Here is a 26243-nt window from a genome sequence, read left to right on the forward strand (position 1 = left end):
GAGTGTCACACTTCATCTTTACTGTGTTGAAAGCTGCTTCATAATGATGCTCTCACAAATGTCTTTGGCTATTATCTTCTAAGTTTTGGTTGTTCATTTTAGTATGCACTTGTAGATGTTGATGAAAGCTATTTAATTATGAATTGCAGTTGTTTGAAAAAGGGTAAACAAAGGTGGATGGAAGAAAATATTTGCAGAGAGAAAACCATCACTTTTTATGCCGGAATTATTCTTAACTTGGTATTTTCCAAATATTTCTTGCAATAAATGAAGAATATTGTATTGCATGTATTGTTGCTTGCGGTAAAGCATCTTATAGTAGTATACAGTACACCGGCTCAGGTAGGAATCACATCTTTGACCCTGGCAATTTTGATGCCATGCTCGAACAATTGAGCGATACAGAACAACATTTCCAGTCGCCTGCTGTGACTGCTGGGAAATCTTCTTATCGCCAGTATCCACCTGTCTGAGGCGGAGCTCGGTATTTCAGCCTGCTGTCTAGTCATTACTGTCACAGTGGGGCCTCAGTATCAAAAACTGAGACTGCAATACATGTTAAGGAGTGGACAAATTCAAATGAACTTGTATGTGTAAATACAACATGCATATCTAAAGAAAACCAAGACAGATTTTTAAGAAAAATACATATATATGTTGCTGGTATATGATGGACGAAAAGTAATGTTATAAATTCATTAGAAATGCAGCATGTCTGTCATTTTGCTCAGAAGATCCACAGCAGCTTACCCCTCGTGACAGAGAGTTGAGAGTGATTTTTAACTTCTTAGATTGTTTGTTTAATTTAATACTTTAGATGCCTGAAGAGGTCAAATTTCACAAGAATGGAAAGAAAGAGAATTAAACAAGTGTGTAGCTGAAGTTTCCTATGAAAGGGTATGTTGTTGTTTTGTTCTTACCCAAATTCAGGGTTGTAAAGATGGTAAAGCCCTTACAGGCACATTTCTAAATGTGTCCTCTTCAAATAAAATGTATCTGATTTGAACAGAATTGAGTTTTTCTTAGTTTTCATCTCATGACCCTGATGGTGTCCCTACCTAAAGTCTCAGTTTACAATGACCACATTAATGTCCTTTTAAATCTTAATGTTCACCACTACAGTACTCGCCTACCACCTTCCTATTATAATATGATGTATAACTCTGTTGGAGAATACATTCCTTTCATTTTCATCAAATCTTAATGATGTATTTATGATTACATTAACAGGGGCATGACTCTGTTCAAGACTAATTTCAGTCCAAGCCTCAAACAATCTTTTGACTTTGACATTTATCCTCACCCTAAACCAAATCCTGATTCTGCTAACCTTGGATTCTAACCTAAAACCATCCTGATAAAAAAGTAAAAACCACCTCCCAAAATAAAGTCACTTTAGAAAACCGTCTTCACCATCGAGGTTTAGATCTCTGACTGATTCTCGTAAGGACAGCAGTACAACAACACACACACACACACACACACACACACACACACACACACACACACCACACACGTCATACTGAGGACAGCTGTCACTCCAATCGGCCACCAGTCCGTCTCTCCTCTCTGCTCGACAACGGTCGGGCATTTCCCTGTCAGACAACATATGCCACTGCCTTTCTCCGGCTCCCAGCCGCCTGACAGTATCTACTCCCCAACCCTGTGGCCAGCTCCGACTCTCAGCCCTCTTGCTGGTGGCACTGCGAACATGATCTCTGATGTCTCTCAGGCAGCTAACTGATGCTGTCACTGCACCAAGATACAACACGGCCCATGACAAACACATTGTGACAAGGACATGCAGACACGCATACGCTCAGTGGAACAAGTACTCCTCCATGTGCGAGACAACAGTTGCTCCAAGTACCACCTCTACTCCCAATGTATGTTGTTGTCCTCTGGATATAAGCAACCAGATGTGGTCAGCACTACTTATGTTTATAGTCACACAAAGAAGACATGGTTCAAAAACATTTCTGTAATGTGCTTCAAATGTTAAATGCAAAAAGTTACCCGTGGACTGGGTTTGAGAATTTTTTCGCCAGGTTTAAGCTTTTCCTTTGTGATAAAATCCGAATCATGCTGATAAGGGGAAAAGGCCTCATCGATAATCTGAAGTTTGTACAATGTCAAGCTGTATACAGTGTCAACTTATCAAGGAGGTCTTAGTTCAAACACTTTATGGTCACAAAGATTAAAAGGAATACGGTATAATGTCACGTGATGAAGTCATTTAGCCAGCAATCCCTCCCAACAACAACAACAACAACAACAAACAAACAGGAAGGGGGAATTTGTAAGAAAGCGGCTCCGCTATTTAGATCCTCTATGTCTTGACATTGCCTACCATCTACTGGTAGAAGCTGCAAACTGCAGCAAGCACGAGGCCTCGTTTTATTATTATTTTTATATCTATCCGTCTATTTATTCATAAATCTCACCTGAAATAAGGACGGCAGGAATAAAAAACACAAACAATCACGCAGATCTGCAAAATTCCCAAAATAAAAGTTTTTTATTAATCCAATGACATAAGTCTTTAGTCCATTTAATCCATTTATATTGTGTACATTGCTGGAAAATGGTCTTTAAAAGTATTCAGTAAATCAGTATTCACGCATTGATTTAGTAAGTTAATCCTGGGTGCTATTTCAGAAGACAGAGAGTTGATTTAGCCGTGATTCTCTAGTCATCCTGGTTAAATTTAGTGTTGACTGGGTTTCGCAAAAGCAGTGGCACAAAAGTTACCGTTGATATTTAGTCTATGCAGCTCGCTTGCTGCAGCCGGCTTGAACAATCCTGGTGCTTTATCTTTGTTTTTCTTACAGTTATTCTATGATCTTATGTATGTACTTTGTCTTTTTTTATTTATTTGAATACCATTCAGTTAAGTACTGTTGTTATTGTAACATTGTGGTCATCTTCAATTATTCATGTTATAGTCATTGTTACTGTTAAATGTTTTTTATGAAGACTTCTGATTATATGATTGAATATACTATTGCACTTGTTGAGCTTATGATTAAAACTGGCTAATATGCAAAAAGCCCTGTTCGCTGCACTCATTACGATACAGTGTACTGTTCATTCTTTACCAGGCATTTCACCACAAAAGGTGGGTCAACCTCACACAAATGGACTCTGTGTCTTGTTCTGAAGGAGAGAGAAAAAGTCCTCAGGATTTGTGTGCGGGGAAATTTTTGAAAATCAGCTTAATATGATCCTACCAAAAATGCCTTTTTGGCCGTATTTCAGTGACTGTACCAGCCTACATTGTTGTGCATGCTATATTTGAACATGCAAAACGTACAAAAACAACATGTAGTTAATCATGTATTTATTATGATCACGTCTGGTCCTGTTTGAAGCAAATATATGGATGCTTGGTTGGAATCTGTATGGTGTATTTCGTGAGCAACATGTTAACTTCCGCTACTCACTTTTAAGGCAAAGTGTTCAGCTGTTAATTAGTGCAAATGATAAAGTACAGTTAATTAAAAGCTGTGGTTAGTAAATGTATATATTTAGGCCACTTTTGCATTCAGTGAGTGTGCTTTTGTCTGCCACACCTTTCGTTCTCGCAGTATTAACACATTGGCCGTGTTTCCTTTTTTAAATTTAATTTATATAGCCTTAGAAACTTTCATTAGGAGCTGTTGCTCTCTGGGTGTTAAGTATGCGGAACGCCTCTTCTCTATTATTCTCGCGGTGAATCTGTGATTGACCTTGTGGTCTGCTGCAAAAAGCTGTGAACGGCATATATTTGGATTACTTACACCTTGCTTTACCTTGTCGCACCTCCTCATCCAGAATGCCCCAAATATAACAAGTCAAGTCTCACTTTTTCTTTGTGCTTTTGTGAAATAGCCCTTTGGCTCAACCCTGATTTAGGTTTTAATTGTGAGAAGGGATATGATAAACTGAACCATCAATGATCAACCAAAGTAATAGGGTGCAGTTTGTATTGTTGTTTTTCATGAAGAGCGGTAAGTACAAATTCATCTCTTGTAATCAAACACAGGGTACGAAGGTTGTTTTAAGGTGGAATGAGCATGTTAAGCTTTAATGTACCCTTTGTCAGGAAAAAGTGCCCTAAAAATACAAACTGGAGTTCTTTGCTAAATTGAAATGTTGCCAAATGATCCTCATGTATTCTCTATACAAAAAGATTCAACCGTCTTGATTCTTCTGAAATCAAGTAACGTATGATTCCTAAATATAATCCACAAATAGCTTTGTTTGGACCTTTTGACCAAGCAATGTGTGTGCGATGCCTAATATGGTGATTAAAAAGGGGGGTGGGGGGTTGTGTGTGTGTGTGTGTGATAACAACCACAGCACTATCATAATATAAATCTACATTGACCAACTTTATTTGTATTTTTTAACAGTCAGACAAAATGTGAAACTGGTGAAAATAGAGATTCTGATACCAACATGATTATTAACTATCTTTACATAGTCACGAACATTAACCCAGTGGGATCTCACATTTATGCTTTCGGTTTGCATAAAGCTCCCGGCTCGCATGAAGATCCCTGTCTCACAGTTCCCTGTCCTTCGCTGACAGCTGTTGGATCACAGGTTCAATAATACCAACTGCAGGAGGATCGCGCCACACACACCTGCACTCTGGCCTCCAGCAGGCCACTGACTTTTTTTTTTCTTCTTTTTTTTCTGTTACTACAAATATCAAGTACTTTGGAGTGTTAAAAGCACACTCTTAACGAAAAAATAACCTTAAATAAAATAAAATGAACATTTACAATATTTATCAAAAGGTTTCCACACACACCAAAGTCAATACTTCAACAATGAATTGCGTAGTCTCAATCCATGAGTTGATGGCTTTTTGTCAAATGCATAGACTATTTCTTTATGGGAGATGAATACACTGAATGTAAACTAAAATATAAACTTACTTAACAAATCTGCAAACATACAACACACAAAAACAAACGTTAGAATGAGGTGAACTTCAAAAAGTCAAACAAAATATGTTGAACGCTCTTTAGTCGCCGAACTGAAGTCAGGACCGACCGTCAGTAGAAACTGTTATTGCTAAATTGTTCTACTTCTAAAAAATCACAGCATTAAATTGCTACACCACCAGCACAATGTGAAATCAGTGCAGATGTTAACACTAGCTTTCTGACAGGAGAGAAAAAAAAGAAGACAAATTACAGCATTTCAATTTCAAATAAAGCAGGACACCACTTTCCATTGTTTGTGTCAGTTTGACACATTACTGTGATTGACAGACTGGCTTCGACGATGTCCGCCAATTTAAGTATTTTCTCTGGTTTTCACACATTAAATGATTGTCTATTCTGGATCTTAAGTTTGGCTGCAGCTCTGAATTCGCCATAGATGTAGTATGTCGACTGAAAGCGACCACGGTGCTGCTTTCTCTGTTTGACATGGATTCAAAACTGGTCAAAAAAAGCAATATCTAAATGTGAGATGAGTTGTAGATTTATAATAAGTGGTTTAACCTGTACCTGTGAACTGGAAGTGAGCAGTCAGTTAACTTGGCACAAACAGATTGGAGCAAAAGACAGCAGATAGCTGATGATGTATATTGGTGAGTAAATACTGATCAAGACTGAATTTGAATAAAGAAAATCCAAATACCTTGAATATGATCATCCTGTTTTGCAGTATTTTCCCAAAAGCACATAAAAGGTATTATGTGTAGCAACTTTAGTGTTAAAGATAAATATGTTTCCAGTTGTTTGAACTGACGTCAGTACACTGCTTGTGATTGTGGGCGGAAGAGATTTTAGACACATTCAGTGTAAGAATAATAATAATATTATAGTGAAGTGCACCCTTAATGTGTGTGTGTGTGTGTGTGTGTGTGTGTGTGTGTGTGTGTGTGTGTGTGTGTGTGTGTGGCAATGGGCTCACAGTGCTAGAGTTTGGATTCTGGTCATATTTCTAATTAATAAACCACCGCAGAGGCTTTACGGCCTGATCATGACTTGAAAACTGTGGAAGCAATCTTTTGCTGAACCACCTGATCCATAACTATGCTAGGACAAGTGCAGCACTATACTTGTAATAACACAGTAATGAATGACAACTGCCCTCTCTCAGAGCAAGAGATTTGGATAATTATGTAAATGTGGGCTTGAAATTGAAAGTGACAATAAGATGAATGTTGAGACAATACAACTAAAAAAATGCCATTTCACAACCATATGAGCAGCATAATAAATGAACAGTATATAGAGAGGCAATTGTGATGTAAAATGTTCAGGTCACAGCTTCTCACTGTTTCTACAGGCTTCCTGGTTTTTAAGATTTGTAATTTTTTTATTTATTGTTTTCACTCAAAACCAGCAGATATCAGTGCTCCTTTAGCCAATACAGAAAGTCCTCTTTATCCTTCAGCAAATGTAACATTTCATTTCCACATTGCCTGACCCACTTCCCCCGAACAATTTCCAGAGAACATATCTTAATGTGTGTTTTGGTAACTAACATATCTACACTCTTAACAAACAAAAAAAAAACATGCAAAACACTTCAAATTAAACAACCATATTACAAAATAAGAGTCCACCTCATTGCATTGCATATATTCGGTATTATCCAGTGCCTCAGTCCTTTTAGAAGTTATGGCTGGTTCCTTTTAGAGAACAGCGGGTCTCTTTGTTCTGCACTATCAGGCTGGAAGCAAACAGGAACACGCTGTAACTTCACGTTCCTTTATGAAGAGACCCTGAGGAGGAAGTAGAGCGGCTGCTGACCTGGAGGAGACAAAAGAGGCACACCAGTTAGACTTACTTTGATGATAATCCAACGTCTGATGATATGATGAGGTCTAGAGCCGGCCGTATCACACTATGCTATCATATTTTAGGTTGTAGCTTCTGTATTCGTTGACATAAAAGCATCAGTAATGTACAGTGAAGCTGCAAATAAAAGGGCTTTATGTTGGCCGTCAGCATGAACAGAGTAAATCTGGCTCCTTCTTTAAAATAAGTGTTGAATGACCAAAAGATAAAGAAAGGCTCAAAGAAGAAATACATGAATCTTTTACACATTGTCAAGCTATTATAGGACAACATATGTTCTATACCCCCACACTGTTATCCATATTAGTTTCATCTGTAATTCCTCACCCCTATAGACATTGCACTTGCCCATCTTTAAGTGTTAAAAAGTTGCTCACATATTACTCTAAGGGGAAAGAGGAGAGTAGTTGTAGGTAGCATCACGGTAGGCCCGACTGACAGGCTGATGACACGCTGTATGGAGATGCTGGTTGAGTTTGCAGCAATGTTTTTTATTATTTGTCTGCCTCATCTCTGTCAGCCTCTTTTACGGAAACGAGGAGGAAACGACAGCCAGGTTGCGCAAGTTGACAACTACGCACGCAAATAAACTGAAAATCCGCAGACGCACCTGTGCACGGAAGTGACAGACTGTATCCGGACGACGCAGGCGAGGTACAGACACACACAAGAACAAGCTCACACACAGTCGGTGAAGCTGTGTGGCGCAGACATGTGAGCGAGAAAAGGACTTTCATGCCATTCTTAATTTTCGAAAAATTAATTGCTGAATCTTTGGAGAGAACATTTTAAAAAGCATTTTTTCACCATCAAGTAACTGGCATTTTCTGTACTAAGTGAACGTATACTAAAGGATGAAATGTAAGATATACAGCTTTCTTATATATCTAAAGGTTTGTTTGCATTAATAATGTTACAAAACTGTGTTTCGTTCAATCACTTGAGTTATTAAATGTTGCCACACTCCTCCCATGTATGGCTATGTGTGAAATTGCATCTCAACTCTTTTTCTGCTGAAGGTATTCATTTATTTACTCACTTCACTGTACAACCCTAACAGCAGTACAACAGGCTTTTATTTGTGTATTCTGTAAAACTCTTAAATTATAAATATAAATATAGATGCACAATATAAAAAGTAAAAATGGCATTATTGGACCTTTACATTTATAAGAAATAAAGTCGGTTTCAAGAGGCTAAAGATGAAAAGATCATTTATATCTAAAGTACAAAATCAGTGTGAAAGACACATACTTGTTTGGCAGCTTCAGAGGTGGAGTGGACTTCTTTGCCAAAATTTCCATTTAACTGCAGCATTGCTGTAACAACAGGAGTATAAAAAGAGCATGTAATCAAATATCATGATCAAGTTTTTAAAAAAAAAAGGCTTACTGCTGACCATCACTCCTTCACTGTAACATCATAACATGAATCAATACAATCAATGAAACACAAAATCAAAGCTCCTCCTCACCTTGTGGATCAATCCTGGGATCAACAAACCCCCAGTGCTGGTAAAGAGCTGCCAGATCATGGGGACTGTAGTTTTTCAGGAGACTCAAAATATCAATGTCCATTGGCATTTCTCCTGTTGATTCATTCTTTACCTGAGCGAAACGGACCGGCTCTAAATATGATTTGTGGCCCCACATGTTCATGGCAGCCCACACATCAGGACCTTTAGGACCTGAGGAGGAGTCACACGACTGCCTTCGGGGATGGGGTCTGTCTGCAGAAACGCTAGATGAAGTCCCGCCGTGATTTCTGGCTAACATGAAACCCAAACCCTCCTGTGGGAAGTTTCCCTCCACTGCAGCTCTGTGGCTCCTGTGTTTGGGGCTGTTTGTAGGCTTCACACTAGGGGAGCTCTTGCTGTGCACGATGCTGCTTGATGAAGTAGCTCGGCTGCTGCAGCTTTTACTTCCCCCCTTCTCTGCCCGGTTAAGTTCAGCAGACTTCTTTTGAGGTAGGAGTCCCGTCATCCCACGAGACTGAGTCCCATCTGAAGAGCGCGAGTCCTTCGACTGATGCTTGGACTTTGGGACGCCTGGTTGGGCCTTAGGAGCTGAGCGCTTGCTGCTGCCGCTGCTGCTGTAGCTACTGCTGCTGCTGCTGCTGCTGGTGGATGTCAAACCCGGAGGCTGTGTGCGCTGAGTTCTTGGAGCAGGTAAAGCAGGGCAGTCCTTGCCTTCGAGGAATGGTGGAGGCCCTGTGCGTCTCCACTGGTTAGCGCCGGCCTTCAGACTCTTGTGGCTGTTAATGCAGGGTGCCCACTTTGGTGCCACGTTGCTGCTGCCGTCCACCCTGTGTGCAACTCGCTGATGGATCCACAGTACCTCTGGGTAGTTGCTAGTGTGGGAGCAGTATGGGCACTGATGTCTCACCAGACCCTCGGTCTTTATTTGATCATTCACAGGGCCATCTTCTTCACTGACGGGTAGTGAAGACAGATTAAGAAGACTTCCAGCATCATTACTAGTAGGTCCCTGCTCTTTGACCTCCGTACCATTTGACTTCTCTGTTTTAATGTTGGATTCTGCTAAACCCGGGCCAGGAGGACATGTGTAAGGATTCCAGTATGGCTGACTGAGCAACATGCTCCTGTTTCTGAGGTAGTCCATGTATCGAGAGGCTTTAGAACCGCTCTGGCTGCTGGTGTCCAGACTGGTGCTGTGTTTGCTGTGGCGACCCAGGAGGTCATGGTGCTGCCTGTGCAGGTGAGACCTGAGTAGTGAGGCGTCGGCAGTGTGGAAGTCACAGTGCTCGCAGAAGTATGCTTTTTTATCTGTAGGGGAGAGCAGAAGAAGTAATGTAAAGTGTGTAGCTGATGTTTAAATGTTGTGTGTATGCAACATAAACACTAGCAGTCTGAAGTTACATCGGCTTAAGGACAGACCATAGAAACCAAACTTTCATAATAGAAAAAACATCTGCTCTATATGAATAAATCATCTTTCATTGATGACACTGAAGTGACAGGTTTTGAGAGATTTGAAAGAACCTTTGAGAAACATATTCATCGTAGTCTTATAATGATTTTTTTAGTTGCTTCAAGATTCTCAATTTAAAAAAGTGCATTTTACTAAAACACTAAGTGATTGTTGTCTTAATCGTTGATCAGCATGAAAAATACTAATTTCTAATTGCCAAAATAAAAGCTATTCTCTTTTATTTTTGCCTCTTATTTTAGCTGTTGCATGTGTTGAAAAACACCAGAACTAACAAACCAGTTACTCCATATTGTTGTGTATCCATGAAGTATAACTCATGTTTATTTAGTAAATAAAAAACATTTTACAATGGAACTTAGTAAGTTCGTAAAATCTCTTGCATTTACAGTGGCTGTAATTCAGTTATAAATTCACTAGATGTCTCCCTTTTCCACAGTACAATGTTAAATGTTGAATTTCCACATTGATGACTTTCCTTTCAGCAATATCAGCAAGTCTGATATTCATCTTTCTATATTGAAGTCCCATTTCATAGTATATTGAAGTCGCATCTGCATGTCCACAAACATAACCTTTGATAACTTTAATTTAAACAAAAACGGTGCAATATTTAATTGAAAGCAACTATGGCCTGGTAATTGATTTCCATTATCAAGGATTTATTATTCTTGTCTCATCCGAACAGTAGCACAGATGTTGTGGTGTGGTGCACAAGACTTACCCTCCTGGTCGTGACTCCTGCTGCTGTTGGTGTGTCTTGGTGGGGCGTGAACATCTTTGACTTTCTTAGTCTGCAGTGCCTCATAAAACGCATGACCGAGTCCGTTTAACAAGATACGATCTTTCTGAGAAATCCTCTTGTCACCACTTTTAGTGTGAGCCAAGCTGTTTGATGAGTGATCAAGGACCATCTCACCCTTAATCTTCTTTATGTTGGCGCTGGAGGTGTCTATCTGCTTCCTCTTCTTCTCCTGCTTCAGCGGTACGTACTCGCCCTTTTCGGTGTCGTATGCCACCTCAGCATCCGCTAGCCTCTCCTCCCACCCCAGACACTTCTCCGTGGCCTCCACTAGGCGTCCCCTCGTGGCCAGCTGCCACGCTTGGTAACTACAAATTGGATCGAGCTCTGGAATCCGCCTGCCCAGGCTCTTGTCCTCAGACGTTTCTCTTGGTCCAGCACGAGTGAGGTTCAGGCTTTCCAAGAAATGCCTTTTATCGAGGTGCAGCTCAGAGGTGTCAACGTCTTCCTGTGGCAGACTTTGTGTCTGAGTGCGGCTGTGGATCGGTTTGTGTAGCTTTTCGTGTATTCGTAAAGTCTTGCGGTCACAGAAGAAGTTACCGCAGCCAGCACACAGCTCAAAGAGGCACTCTTCATTTGTCAGCGACGTTGAGTCCTGAGGAACTCCATTGATGGTGGCAGGCAGCTCATTGCTTTTGCCACCTTGTAGCTGGGCTTTGACCCGGTGAATGCGCATATGACTTTGGAGGAACCACGCCTGGCGGAAACGGCGTCCGCAAATCCGACAGCCGTGATCCTGTGCGTTGCGGTGCCTTTTCATGTGGGATTTAAGGAGTAGTATCTGAGGGAAAGCCTGGCCACAAATGGTGCAAGTACAGTCCTCAGGCCCATCACTGACCTCAGCCGTATCTTTGCCCTTCACTTTTTTCTTTGTTGCTTTCTTCTTCACTTTTCTGTTGACCGTATGAGCTTTGTCAGATGTGCTGACAATTTCCTGAGGGTCACCAGGTGTCTCGGAGTTATCTATCAGCTCTTGATCTCCACTCTTGTCAATGAGGTTATGGCTGAATAGGCCTAGTTTATGGCTTCGAATGTGGGCCTTCAGACTGCCCTTCTGAGCTGTCCGGTGCTCACAGTAGGGACACTTGTACGGCTTCTCCCGCGTGTGTCTTCTCATGTGCTGCGACAGGGAGCTGAGAAGAGGAAAGCTGCGACCACACACCCCACAGGTGTGGCCAGAGGTCTCATCGACTGGCTCTGCCTTTATATTGGCCGTGACTTTTTGTGATTCATCCTCCCTCTCTTCCGTCTCCATTACAGCTGAGTAATAAATCCTTTAAGAATGCAAAGTTTATCTTCCAAAAGTTAGTGAGTCCTCAGAATAGGCATAAAAAACTTGCAAAACGTCACAGCCGTCCATCCTGATATTTGAAGAGATGTTCTTTTTCACCTGGCATCCTGTTGAAAATATCAAAAGAATTGAAATTAGGCTTGTTATATTTAAACTTATGATCCAAATTCACAAATAACATTTGAAAAAGGTCAGGCAAAAAATAAGAGGTCCTAAGAGGAGTTGATAATAATATGACTAAGCCACATTGCTTTTCAATGATAATAAAAAAATAACACATACTCATGTATTTACGTTCTTGTGTGCAAATGTGTTTGTGCTTAGTATTACTGCTTATAGTATAAATGTTGTACATTGAATACATAAACCAAGAACAAAATACAATCGATTAATATTGGCAATTTTCACATTCAACAGTAAAAAAAAAACAATAAGCCCAAAAAACTAAACACAGCAAAATACGTACAACCTATAAAACGTAAACATATAGTTTGAGATACTTTAATAGAGACTATATATATATATATATATATATATATATATATATATATATATATATATATATATATATATAAAGAGTATGTGGTGCTTTCAGCAAACTACAGGATGCCATGCCTTCAAGGTTTTAAGGAAAACTTTTGAATTCAGAAAAAAAAATACTGGGGCTTAAAATTAAACATGTAAGTGATAATCAGTGTGTTGCCTTATAAACCCTGAATGCTACACACACTTTAAGAATCAAGGATATTAAATATTTATTGAAGTGTTAATAGTTCTTTCTAGATAAAAGCTGTAGACTGTGGATTATATTTAACTCATAAATTTGTGATAATTTGGCCTAAAATACAAAAAACCCAAATCAAAGAACTAACATATGACCATTTCTGTCAATCAAAATAATTTATGTTGCTTCCTTTTGCTTTTACGTAGGAACGTACAGAATGTAGGAACGTACTGAAGTTGCTTACGTATAAAGCAGTTTCCCTTGTGTGTGCCAAAACAACAAACCGGCGAGATAGCCCACTGAGGCAATTTGCATCTCACCGATTTTAGAATAACCTTTGTCCCTCAGCGGATGAGCGACGCCTGTCTGTGCGTATTAGAGTGCGGGTCAGTGTCTCAACATGCGTGTGTGTCGGTCTTTGGTTTCCTATGCCTAAATTGAGTGTGTGAGGCGAAGCATGAAGAGATGTATTCATTCCTGGCCAACAAGGATGAGCCCTGAGGGGGCAGTCCACTCTAATTCACGATCAATAATCCATTATCAACAAACTTCATTTAAAAAGCTCACATACAGACACAAACCTGATTCTGGGGTAAGTGCTGACATGAAATTGTGGGATATCAGTAACAAGGTAAATACATTCTCATATCAAAATGTTAATGTTTAAATAATAGGAGTCACTAAGCATGTCGTGCACATGGTGATGTGTGTGTTAACCGTTCTATTATATGTCAGGAAGCCCTCCACAGCCAGGCGGAAAACTTGATGTCTGAGACCAGAAGAAGATGATCAATGAACAGAACAGCCATTTGTTCAGTCCTCTACATTGAAAAACAATACATGGTACATACAGGGTCTGATGTGGGGAAGCATGTTCCTCGGGCAAACATGACTATTTGTTGGAGTGGTGCACATCCAGCCAGGCATTCAAAAGAAAAACCTGCTATTGTGTTGGCCGCACCAGAACTGTCACATTGCCTCATGTCTGGCCCTCCACCCCTCATTGGGGGGTCGAGAGAGTTATTGTTAAAGCAAAGAGGCCTGGGCCGACACGTCACTGTCTTCAAACACATGTCTGAGCTAAGAGGCAGGACAAAGGAAGCCTCTTGTTTGTCTTGTCAGTCTTTGGGTGGACAGAACGCGTAAAGGCCAGAACGAGAGACCGTAACTCTGGTCGTGATTTTCAAGGGGTGAGGTAGTCTAATTATCTGTATCTGCATCCACAGTCGCATCTGTCTGCATGCCTGTCTGCAGTCATGTGTGCTGATCCGCTCACGCAGCAATGGGTGTTGTATCTGGAATATGGGAGGAGTTTGGGAGGTTTTTCCGCATATGGCAGGTGTTTGGTAGGCAGACGCCATCAGATTAGTGTATGGGCAATGTGGCACACTGTCTCCAAGAGGGGGAGGGCTGTGCAAGGAAAACTGGAGGGTGGCAATTAAGGGGTTAAGGTTAAGGCGAATGTAATGAGTTACCACAATGGGGATAAAGTCAGAGAGCTGAGGGCAACAGATGGGAATAAACGGGCCATCGGTGTGGAGTTAGCCAACTCTACAGTATGAGCTTATGCCTTTGTCAAAGCCTATGTGCTTACTTAGTTTGTGCTATATTTGCATCTGCAGTATTCTACTTTTGCTACATCAGACACACACACAAAAATGCAATTGTGTTGGACAAGGAATTTGTGTATTCATTTCTCACAAAATCTTTTCAACGCTCCAGTTGTCTCTTTTTTCCTCTCCTCTCTGTTTTCCACCTTTTCTGGCTTCATCCTATAACTACTGAAAGCCCTTTTGGAGGATCTGTTAAGTAATGCAGATATCCAAACATGTTGCTCCAGGGGCTTAACTCATTTCTTTTAGAATCCCTCGCTCCCTTTTTCTCTCTCTTTTCTTTGGCAGATGAATAGGCATGTCCAGTCAGCTGTCCTCGCATTGATTCATCCTGACGTCCCAACCAGCTCAGCACAAACTCCCTATGGTCAGGGCACTGATGCTGAGAGGGTCTGTGTGCTGTGATGTGTGTGTGTGTGTGTGTGTGTGTGTGTGTGTGTGTGTGTGTGTGTGTGTGTGAGTGTGTGTGTGAGACAATCTCCACCGTTGGTGTGTCCTGTGTGTGCACTGCCTGTGTGCCCGGTTGCTGCACTGAAACCGTGGGTGTAATTTCCTTGCCAGGATCTGGAAATAGCATTTCCCCTGATTTTACTTTGCAAGATACTCCAGCATCCGACACACCAAAATACCACTAACACCTTCAGAAATGTCCACTTGTATTATTAATATCTGCCAAAGTCAGCAACTTTAGAAGCCAGTACGTATAAATCCCATTGCTGTGCATGTGTATGTGCCTGCCTGAATGTGTGCTGTATGTGCTGTAGTCATCCAAATATTCTCAACAACCAGCAACAAGCCTGTGCCAGCATACCCCTGACTGGAGATAGCATGTGATCGTCCTTATGCTAGTGTTCAAAGCCATAGTCACTCGCTAAGCCTCAGCTCGCATCTACCGTTTTGTGTCCAATAATCCTGTCTGTTTCCACCAACTGCAAACACAACTGAGGCATACAACTAAATCTATACACAGGGAGAGAATGTTTTTATTTGCTCTAAATGTAGTTTTAAATACAAAAGGGAGGATGATTTCACAGATTTCTTTAGTTGTATCTTCAAGTGCTGTGAGCTTAATTATGTTATTAACACTGTTATTATGATCATGCACATAATCAATTCAATCATAAAAAATGTAAATATCAACTTCCTGGAGGATTTGTGTCAACAAGGTTTACTATCCTGCACTCCCTCCAACATGTGGTGGATATTAGTGTCAGTATATTTCCTGTCAGAATCAGTTGAGTGAGGCAGCTGTCTCTTACATTCCATTTAAATGTAAATTGCAAAGCAAATGTTAATGTTTTATATGTAATGTCTAAAATGCATTGTACCAGCAGCACCAATGACAACTAAGCATCCTGAAATGTGCAGAACTCCTTTACTAGGTCATGCTTGAACAAGTCGTTCTCTTCATGAAATAACAGCCAAAGACCCGACAGTGAGCCATATTGAACACCTGTGCAGAGCGATGCTCCAGCAAAGGAGAGAAAAAAACAGGTTTCTTATGTGTTTACATCTGTTTTGGAGCAAGTATGCAGAACATGTAATCTCTGCTGATTCACTGCTGATGTAGTTGAAGATGACTCCTTCCAGATGTAGGGGAGTCAACACACACTCCCAGGTGCTTGCATAAGACGACATGTGTAATGACTCTCCAGCACTAGTTACCATCCTCAACATGCAGGTCTGTGAGCAAAACCAGCTTCCGTTTCAAGTTCACAAGAAGGACAATTACTCAAATAGCTCCAGAGGTCTCATTTCAGACCACACTGTCAAGGCTATAGTCCCTAACAGCATCATTGTGACCACAGGACAAACATGTTAGTGCAGGATTATTGATTATTGATCTGTCTTCTTTTTTTGTTGTTGTTGCACTTTGCTCTATTTCCCTAGCATAAGACACACTGTTCTGTGTTGAGCAGGTTGACAGTATCATGAGCTCAGTGTGATTTAACGCATACTCAACATGTATAACCCCGGCATCGAGACAAACACTCTTCCTAGAATGACTTAATTGTATGATGAACAGTGAGACAGCACAGTGATGTGGGCAAACAGCCTAATGTACCTACGAGATTAGAAAGCCATGAGCTCAACAGCCACGAGCACGGACAAACTTGTGCACAATCAAGCCCATCCCCCTCCTTGTCCAACTCTGCACTCGGTTACACAACATACACAGGGATTACTCTTCATAGCATGAGATGAGCTGCTCGATGAGTGGCCTTTTATTATGGATGGCCTTTAGTGCTATAACGCGCACACAGAGAACGGACACTCACGAAGGGGAGAGGGAATCTTGGCAGAGCTTTTACCTGTTGTGGAAACAATTTCTTAACAAACCAAAAAAATGCACGAAATGTCTGCAAAAACGAAGAGATGTGATCTCTGAGACATTCTGGAGTGACTATTGTTGACGTTAATGCATCTGCTGTGGTCTGAGAATCCACTGTGGACCTACTCTCTTTTCAGTGTGGATTGGCTAGTGTAGGAGACACTGGAGTATAATCTGCTGGCATTAACTTGCTCTCTAAAAAAAGCACTCTCGACAGGGATTAGATTATCATGGCAAGGTCAGCTCAGACTCGCTATGACTGTCTCCCTTTATGTCTCTCTATCCATCACTCTGTCTCCTGTCTTTCACTTGATCAGTTTTTCTGTCATCCTTTGTGCCACAACCTCAGTCAGGTGTAAATGTCCGCACAGCCATCCGCTGCAGTCGTATACGTAAAGAGCATGCTGCCAATGCAAAAGAAAACATAGCGGATTAACACAGATTAAATATACAGGACGTTGTGGAACAGTGTCCTCCTCCAAAGCTTGATGCCACGGAAAAACTAAAACGTTAAATACCCACACCATGTTTGTTGATTAAAATGAGATTAGATTACAGTAAGAAACAATCTTGCTCATATGGCTTGACCTGGAAAAGGAGACTGTTACAGTCGGACTTGATTTATTCTCAGTGGAGCGATTTCAGAATTGAAAACCCAGAGGACACCTTCAGTCTGACGTTGTAAGACACTTTAATACAAATTCTTAGCAATTAGCGTTGTGTGGTAATAGACCTGCAGCTAATGATTAATTTCATTACCAAATTAATATGCAGATCATTTTTTTCAATTAGTCATTTTATCTTTTGTTCTACAAATCATTAAAAAATAGTAAGAGGGTCATCACAATTCACCAGAGCCCAATTTGACACAATTAAATAGCTCTTTTTGCCAGATTAAAGACATTGAACATGGCATGATTTGGATAAAAATCTGGTATCAATTTTAGCCAAAGTTAATAATTTATTTTAAAAAATCAAAATTAAACGAGTACAATCAATGCTTTTGAAATTGACTTTGCCGATGAGGTTGCTCTTTCGTGATCTTCACATATACGATCTAAAATCTCAAATTACAAAGAAGATGTTGAGTTGTCGTACAGAACAAAGTGTGTAATTTCCTATTTCCTGCTATGATTAAGGTAAGGATTGAAGGGTAAGGTGATACCTGCGATTTTACCGCAGAGCAAAAGAATGACAGCTGGCAGCAGGGTCTGGATTAGGTTTCCCATGGGGAGTATTGCATCTTTTACACCACCGCTCCTTCGGAGTAGAATGGGTAGATAAGTAACCCGACTCCCTCAGACCATCCAATCTCGTCTCCCTCTGCCTCGATGGGGCCAAACAGAAGGGATCTGTGAACGCCTTACTCATCCCATCTTCCATCTGGACATTTTGCCAGTGTTTGCACTCCAGTTCCTCCACTGCAGGCTTACTGGGCAGGTTATTTTTGTCTGATTCATCACAAAACTCTTTCCACCCTTACTTGCACTAATATTTGGTTTTGGAGGGTGAGATGTTAACAAAGCAAAGTAGCTTATTGACCGACGAAGAATGTTACACTGCATCAGACCAGTACCTGATTTTTTAACAAAAACAATCTTCATAACAAAGAGTATGTGAACCTACAGCGAAACATTTCCACAGAACAGAGATGCAAATGTTTGATATATACAACAATTAGTTTCATGTTTTACACAACGTATTGGCAGATCTTAACATAAGCTGTTATTTATATTACAAATTGATTTGCAAAATTAGTCAATTAAATGTAGATTAATTCATTAATAATAACAATGAAATGCCAGAATAATGTCCATCGCGATTTCCTGATGCCCATGTTTATATATTCAAACAGAGAAATTCAGATATCTATTTTTTAAAAGCTGAAACAACTGAAGTGTGTTTCGGATCGAATTAAATCAAATGTATTTCTATGGCATAGTTCAGCAACTAGGTAAATACAATGTTTGTGTTTCCTTTCCACTCTGTGTATGTGTGGTCGCTTTAAGTTGTTTAATATTGTTGAACTACTCAAGGTCCAGGTAGCTTGAACAACACACCCCATACAGACAACGACAACATGGGGAGACAGGCAGCATATGTTAACACTGCTCTACATCCAGTATGTGGTCCGTCTGATATATATTATATTTCATATATATTAGCATGTGTAACTATTAAACCGGATCATGTTCTTACTTGTAACTTGTGTTCTAATCACACAAATTGCACAATGAGACAGGGGAAAACATACCGTGAGTCAATAACAACAACAATAAATACTTTAGAACTGCAGTAAAAATTAATTACGTTTCTGAGATAACGACAGCAAGTCAAGTGATGACATCCTGTAGCTTTTGAAGGGATATTCACTTTGTTTATATAATTGCTGTAATTTACTGGCATGCCTGTGACTTTTTCAAGTTGTTAGCATATTCTAATGTGCACGAGAAATAGCAGTTTGTATACCAGATAATATGGATACAAGCCATCGACACACGCAGTGTTTTAACAACAAAGCATTCACAGGAACAACAGCATAATGACTTTGACCTGCTTTCAACACCCAGTTCTTCTGGTGTTTTCTCCCTTAACGATTTCCTCTCAAAGACTCAACATGGAATTTGTTGGAATCGGTAATCTCTACATCGTGGCTATTTCTAAGAATTTTTCATTTCATTAAATGTTGTTTTGGTTTAGGACTTTAGGTTTGTGCAGCCTTAATATTACCTTGCAAAAAAAATGTTTTTGCTGCTTTGTCGTAGAATGTGCTTCCTCATTACAGACACTCTAGCCGTCCCGTAATGCGTTTGGCACTGTCCATCTAAAGCCGTGTTTTTGTTGTTTCCATTCAGTCCAGATTAAGGAAAACAAAATGTCTCAGTCCATTGTCACACAAGGGAGCTGCCCAAAGTGGAGATAGCCTGACCCCTCGCATCTTCCTGTCTGCACCCCTCCCCCCGTTCAGCAACAAGCCCCTGTCCAGACCCCGGCCCCCTGACCTAATCTAGATGATTAAATCATTTTTCTTTACCACAAATTTTGTTCCCCCGCTACTCTTGTCTAGTAGTCGTCACACACCCTCCCCTATTGATCGTCATGCTGAGGAGATTACCCTAATAGCTGGGATTACCTCCCCACATGTTGGTTGGCCACATACACAAGGGGGAGGGGGGGGAGCAAGGGATGGTGCATGTTGTGCATGATGTGCAAGTGCATGGAAGGAGGGCTGGACGAGTAAGAAATAGAAAATCTGAGTTTGTTTATTCTCTTGTACTAGAACAGAACAAGGATATAACCTCCATCATGTCTGATTGCCTGTGGAATGTAATTAGTTGTTTTTTTTTACAACCTGCATAATGAATCCTTCAATGGGAACACTAATGATCAGTTATGACACAACACAGGACAGACCAAAAACACCCGAAAGACGTATTTGACACATTTCTCCTCCCATGCACTGGTTTTAAAGGCCAGTGTCAACACCTTGTTTGCAATGCTGAGTACTTTAGGTGAAATAATAAATGGATTAAACGATTGACAGACACAGAAATTGTGATAATTGGCAAATAGTTTGTCAATCATCATCTTATCTCTGGTGTGCCATTGGAAATGAAATGCCTTCTGATTGTATACTGTTGGTCGGACAAAGTAAGCAATTTCGAGACGTCACAGTGGGATATGCAGCAGGTATTTATCTGATCATTTATTTTGTTTAACTAAAATGTGTTAATTGCTACAAACTAAAACAGTTTATCAGCAATGGAAATAACTATCAGCTGCAACATTGCTGTTTATTAATCACCTTTTTTGTTTTCAGCAACAAGCCCTAATAACAATAACTACAACATCCACTGGTCAGCTCTATCCCATCCACATGTTTCACAATGGCTCAGTTGGACATCTCTGGCTCTGTGGCTGCTGGCTGTGAGGTGTTTTAGTTTACCGACTATAACAAGTACCAGAGGGGGAAGAAAGCTAGAAATCAAGATGTTATACCCACACAGGCAGGCAGGCAGAGAGAGAGAGAGAGAGAGAGAGAGGAGAGAGAGAGAGAGAGAGAGAGAGAGAGAGAGAGAGAGAGACTGGAGGCCATTGAGACAGTGCAGAGAAAAGGAATTCCGTTAATCCGCCGCTGATCTGGTACAATGGCAGCCTTGTTGTCTGTCCCATTTGCACTCACTTACCACAAGTTTGCGTGCGTTGACAATGTCCGCTGGTAGCCGGTTCCCAGCTGTGCCGAACAGCAGTAAAGATGATACTAATATTATTAGTGAGAATAATAGCCCGATGATGGTGACGATAGTGTGGGCAGCGGAGCAGTAGCATGCTGCTCCAGCACGAGATCCAGAGGACACTTGGCCGAGTGTGTTACTATAACTGACATCCATAATAGCGACGCGGTTGTTGTCGCCTAGTTAACTTTGCTCACACAAACTCCCACCGAGCACAGCACCCACACTTTGAACAAACGGCACCCCGCTCCTGGTCGCCACACTATCTTTTGTTAGTTACCCGTCGTCTCGCTTCTTACCTTGGGGGGTTAACGTTGGGCGGCAGGTCGCTCCTGAAGGAATCCCATCACCGATTTAAAAAAAACAACAACGATGGCGAGCTTCGTTCGCCGGATTAACACTTCACCAGATCAGGATGTCCGACCGTCCGCTGCGGGTTCATCTCTTTCCCAACTTCCGTGTGTTTCAATCACAGCGGTGCACCTGGCCCGCAGTGTGGTCCTCCTCCTCTTGCGCAGCGGCAGCAGTGGTTGTCGGGGACATGAGTGACGCGAGAGATAACGTTATTAACGTTAATAACGAGTGATCTTTGCGTGCGCGCGGCTCAGCCCCGTCCAACTGCAACTGTTGAGTTGAGAGGTGACCATTGAGCGCGCGCACCCGCGCGTGCAACACTTATCTTAGATTAACGGTAGTTTTACGTCGTGCTCTAAATATAAAAGAAGGTGCACGAGCTCTCACGGTGGTCTCCAGTCGCTCTTCACTCCCACCGATTAAGGAAACAAAGTTTCCGGAGAACTCGGTGTGTTATTAAGCTAAAAAAAAAAAAGAGTAGCCGAAGTAAAATAATTGGTTCAAGGTTTTAGACCACATTTCACCGATGTGTCAATGGCGCGTGACCTATCATGGCGGTACAAAACAATGCTAAAAATGAGCACAGGTGGAATGTGATTAGGTAGGGCTCCTTATTGTGCAATTTTGAGATTGGCTATTAAACTTCTACTTTACGACATGTTGGATGCTAATATTGTGCTTTTTAAAAAACTTTATTTGACAACATTAGTTATACAAAAAAAAGATGAATCAACAAATACATTATGATTTATTTTGATGGATTAAGCTGCATATACTAATGTAATTAGTATATTTAGTATATTGTGATTACATTACTATAGTTTAAGTAAGATTTTTACACTAATATACTTACTTAAGATTAATGCTAAAATTAATCAAACAATGAAAACTCATTCTCTTAAAAGCCAACTTTTCATTAAACTAGTTAACCGAGTTACCGATTACATTTTGGGATAATTTATTCAGTCTAATAGAACATTAACACAAAAATGTCTGTATTGGAAAAATGGTGTTGATCGACTTTGCTGGTCGAATCAACATCTCAACGTCTCTGAAACTGTGTCAATACAAACTAACTGAACATTAGATAAATAACCTTCATGAAGGACTTATTGCTACAGTGAGTGTGCATAATTGAATGTACTCATGTATTGTTGTGCAGATCAGTTATAATTTATGTTATCAGGATTAAGATTATTTGTTTTCATTTTACAACCCCCAACAACAAGATGTATGGCAATAGCGAATGGCAACAGTAACAAAACCATCACAACCAAAAATGATGATGATCATCAACAACAACAACAACAACAACAACAACAACAACAACAACAACAAACAAACAAATTCTTGATATTGAAAATCTGTTGTACATCAGGTATAGCTGGTATTAGATTCTGCTTTTGATTTCATATGTAATTTACATGTGTAGTTGGATTCTACAAAATAAAGCCTTTGTGTTTGTTCTTTTATTGTCTGATATATTATCTCACTGTGCAGCTTGTCCCACCTCAAATGAGCTCAGGCTACTCGTTGTAAAGTCAGACATTTGTCACCAGAGGGCACACTTCTAAAGAAAGCTGCAGACCTTCTCCTGACAGTGAAATGTTGTTTTCTCAATTTTACAATGGGTGGCGACAAAGCCTCATCTCTACACATTTACCCAATACTCACAGATCTCTCTAATTCCCGTGGCACAACTCAGCTGGCATGCTCAGTAATGCCGCATGAATCCAAGTATATGATCCATTTAATAGTGGATCCAGAGAGATATCTGACCAGCTCTATTGTTGTAGACAAAATCCTATATTTATGACACTGCTGACCCAATTGTGGGTTCCAATTAACATATTTAATTATATTATATTTGTCTTTATTTTACATTTCAACATTTAGCCTTTGCCTCACTAATTTGATGTTACACTTTTGTCAATTTTTAAAGCATAAATAAAAAAACCTTCATGAAGATTTTTGAACATGGACTTACTTTAACCATAAACAAATAACCTCCATCAGTTCTTATTATTTTATATGAATCTGTAAAACCTCTTTGTCTTTTTGCAGCATCAATTTTGCAGATTAATTTATAAGACCTGATTCAGTATGTATACTAAATTCAATATAAATTTCTCTCTCTCTCTCTCTCTCTCTCTCTCTCTCTCTCTCTCTCTCTCTCTCTCTCTCTCTCTCTCTCTCTCTCTATATATATATATATATATATATATATATATATATATATATATATATATATATATATATATATATATATATATATATTTGTGGGATTGCATTATTTTCTTTCAGAGTCATTTTGTTGAAAGGTGCTGATGCTCTTTTTTTTTTTTTAGAGTTATGTAATAATAAGCTAATGGTGTCCTGGCTCTAAGTGAACATACATATGGAGCTAAGCATGGTATCGATCTTCATGCTGAACTAGAGCAAGCAAGAAAGCAGATGAGTGCATTAAAAAATAATGTCAGTCTCAACCTAACAACCTCACAATGACGATAAGACTCCAGGAAGTTATTTCCCCTGGCTAATAAACAGTTCCATATACAGTATAACTCCCTTTTTAACCAAAAGTTATCATTTTAACTCTTCATTCTTTGTAAGAAATAAACCCACAATATATGACATGCTCATGAGTTGTAGAGATGCTGGTTGGAAGGTCTGTTTCTCCCTGTTTCCACTCTTTCTGCTAAAATAAGCTAGCTGTCTCTTGACGTGGACTATCCAGTAATTTATAAACAGGGTGAATAAGAGTAAAAAGCCAAACTGTTACTCTTAAAAAGCACAATGTAAAAAATAAGTAACAATATCTGTGCCTCTCTTATTTGATGCAATAATGAATTGTCCAGTTCGTAGCTGAACAACAGAGGAAAACATTCAGGTTGGAATGAACGGGTTGTTTAGCACATTGTTGCCAATGGAAACATGAACACTTGTGGAGCTGCATGGTTTGTTCAGCTAGATTATGAAAATGGCTCAGTTTTGACAGACCAGCATTAATCAACTTCCCCACTCTTCCGCCTATTCCAAGCTAATTTCATTTAGTAATTTACTGCTGATGTTCTTTCCACTATCAACAAATTATAATTAAGAGTCATCTCTGCTGCTCAATCTAATCTTGAAGCAACGCCCCAGATATAAATAGAAAAAAAATAATTGGCTTTGATGCACTTCATTTTTTCACATTGATAGTGCCTTTAACATTACCATCAACATGTTGACTACATTGTTACCTGCAGCCTCTGTGCAAAGACCTAGGAAGCCTAACTCAACCCGTTAATGTGAAGTGGTCACTCTGGATAAATAATTGTATGTGCTCTTTTCAATTAATGCAAAAGCAAAGAATAGTAAGCAGTACGTGAGAATGTTGAAACTGTAGTCATCCTTTCATTAACTTTTCCTGACAGATCCTAAATTGGATTTCATGTTTTAGTTAAGGCTAAACAATATATTAATGAGACGCCTTACAAAATGTGCTGGTTGAATAAGAACAAGAAGAAACTGTAATTTTATATTGGAAAACATAACAAAATAAAAAATGGACCCATGCATTTTTACAGGCAAACCAGATCATGGTTCAGATCAGATCACTGTAATGTGAGCAATTTTATTTCATGCTGTTGCGTAGAATCAAATAAAGGTCAGAATTTCAATATTGCATTAATGGTTAAAGTATGTGATGCATTTAAGCATCATGAGTTATAGGATTCCTGTAATATAAAGCTTTACAACAATAATGAATTACGTATTTTTGTTTATCTGTTGTTGTTTTTTGTTAATTCAACATGTTTGATGACAATTTATTGAAATGTGGAGGAATGAAAAAAACAAACAAATCAAGGAATCCCAAAAAAGTATCTATTTGTCTGGAATCAAGACCAACACAGCAGTTATTTCTCTTTTGGGGTATTTTGCTCAATGTTGGTTACTTTTTTCTTTTTTAGTGGTGCCATTGCAGGTGACTTCCAGTCTGAATATGCAAAGAGGACATGCTGATGGGGTGGAGCATGAATTCAGGGTGTGTGACATGCACAATGTTGTTGTTGTCTTCCCATGTTGTGCAGTAGAGCTAGTGACTTCAAGAAAACAAACTGTTACACCCTGACGATTCCCCTTCTTTATGATAACCAGGTAAGATTACATTTTTTTTGAATATTTTTTGAATTTCTTTGACTATGTAGAGATAGAAATATATAACAAAGGTGGAATTGGATTTTAGTTAATCAGGCACATTTTCCATATATTTATTTTACAGTTTTACAACTGATAGTTGTTTATTTAACAGTTAGTTATTCCAAAAGAGAACTGTTGTGGCAAAGCACATCACAGTCTGTTATCGCTCTGTAACTTTATAGTTTAGATTTGTTTGTTTATTACACTTTTATCAATCACACATTAAGTAATAAATGGAGACTTGAATTATTATAGTCCAAAAGAGAAAAATACCCCTGAGGTACATACTGCCTCGAGCACATCTTGCTTCAAAATGAATTAACCGTCTCAGATCTCAGCCTCAGAGTTACCAGCTTCAGATCTTTGATGATGAAAACATACTGACATTAATATGAGTGAAGTAATTCATGTTACTTAAAGGGATTTTAAACCCAGTTCCAAACACTTTACTTTTACTAATCATTTTGCTTGCCATAAATATTTTGAGTTGAAAACCTTTGCACACTGTCAAATAATTAAAAACATATATATTACATGACAAATTCATTATTATATATTTTATTATGTATACTATTGCAGGATCAAAACACTGGAGAGCTCATGACGTGATTTTTCACTTCATATGGTGAAATTAATTGAATGACTTCATATTGGTATTCAATGTTTACTCTGAAAGTGAAAACATTTTGAGATCCAAACTGGATTATCTAACTATGTGGGTAACACCCAAGTGTAATTTGTTTATCTGACAAGGCTAATGTACTCATTTACTCATAAACTGCAGCGTCTATTATGTCATAATCATTTCCTCTTTCCCTGCAGGGATAGATGTCTGTCAGCTAAGAGACAGACCAGAACTTAACATTTTGTGTTTGGTACTGGCACAAGAAGAACAACACTGCCAATAACAGCTGGACAACCTGAACCATCAACAGGATTGCCCTCAGCTTTGAAAA

General features: G+C 39.6%; 1 protein-coding gene across 1 annotated transcript; it reads right to left on the minus strand.

The window, feature by feature from the left end:
- Window positions 1-4354: 4354 nt before the first annotated feature.
- On the minus strand, window positions 4355-21394 carry LOC137785047 (zinc finger protein 516-like). Its single transcript, XM_068576069.1, has 5 exons — window positions 21051-21394; window positions 10479-11954; window positions 8281-9591; window positions 8061-8125; window positions 4355-6758 (listed from the first exon to the last, which is right to left on the minus strand). Exons 2-5 carry the CDS (start codon window positions 11809-11811, stop codon window positions 6708-6710), a joined length of 2760 nt encoding a protein of 919 aa, XP_068432170.1. The 5' UTR covers window positions 11812-11954; window positions 21051-21394; the 3' UTR covers window positions 4355-6707.
- Window positions 21395-26243: the final 4849 nt, after the last annotated feature.

The sequence above is a fragment of the Clinocottus analis genome, unplaced genomic scaffold (assembly GCF_023055335.1).
Source record: "Clinocottus analis isolate CAN_PGR_092001 unplaced genomic scaffold, fCliAna1.0.p SCAF_14, whole genome shotgun sequence".
Taxonomy (NCBI): domain Eukaryota; kingdom Metazoa; phylum Chordata; class Actinopteri; order Perciformes; family Cottidae; genus Clinocottus; species Clinocottus analis.

Excerpts from the sequence above, each read along its gene's own strand:
- LOC137785047 (XM_068576069.1), bottom strand. The coding sequence starts at position 11,811 with ATGGAGACGGAAGAGAGGGAGGATGAATCACAAAAAGTCACGGCCAAT. Across the intron at positions 8,126-8,280 it reads TCCCAGGATTGATCCACAAG|CAATGCTGCAGTTAAATGGA; the intron begins GTGAGGAGGAGC and ends CTGTTGTTACAG. Across the intron at positions 6,759-8,060 it reads CCTCTGAAGCTGCCAAACAA|GTCAGCAGCCGCTCTACTTC; the intron begins GTATGTGTCTTT and ends TGTCTCCTCCAG.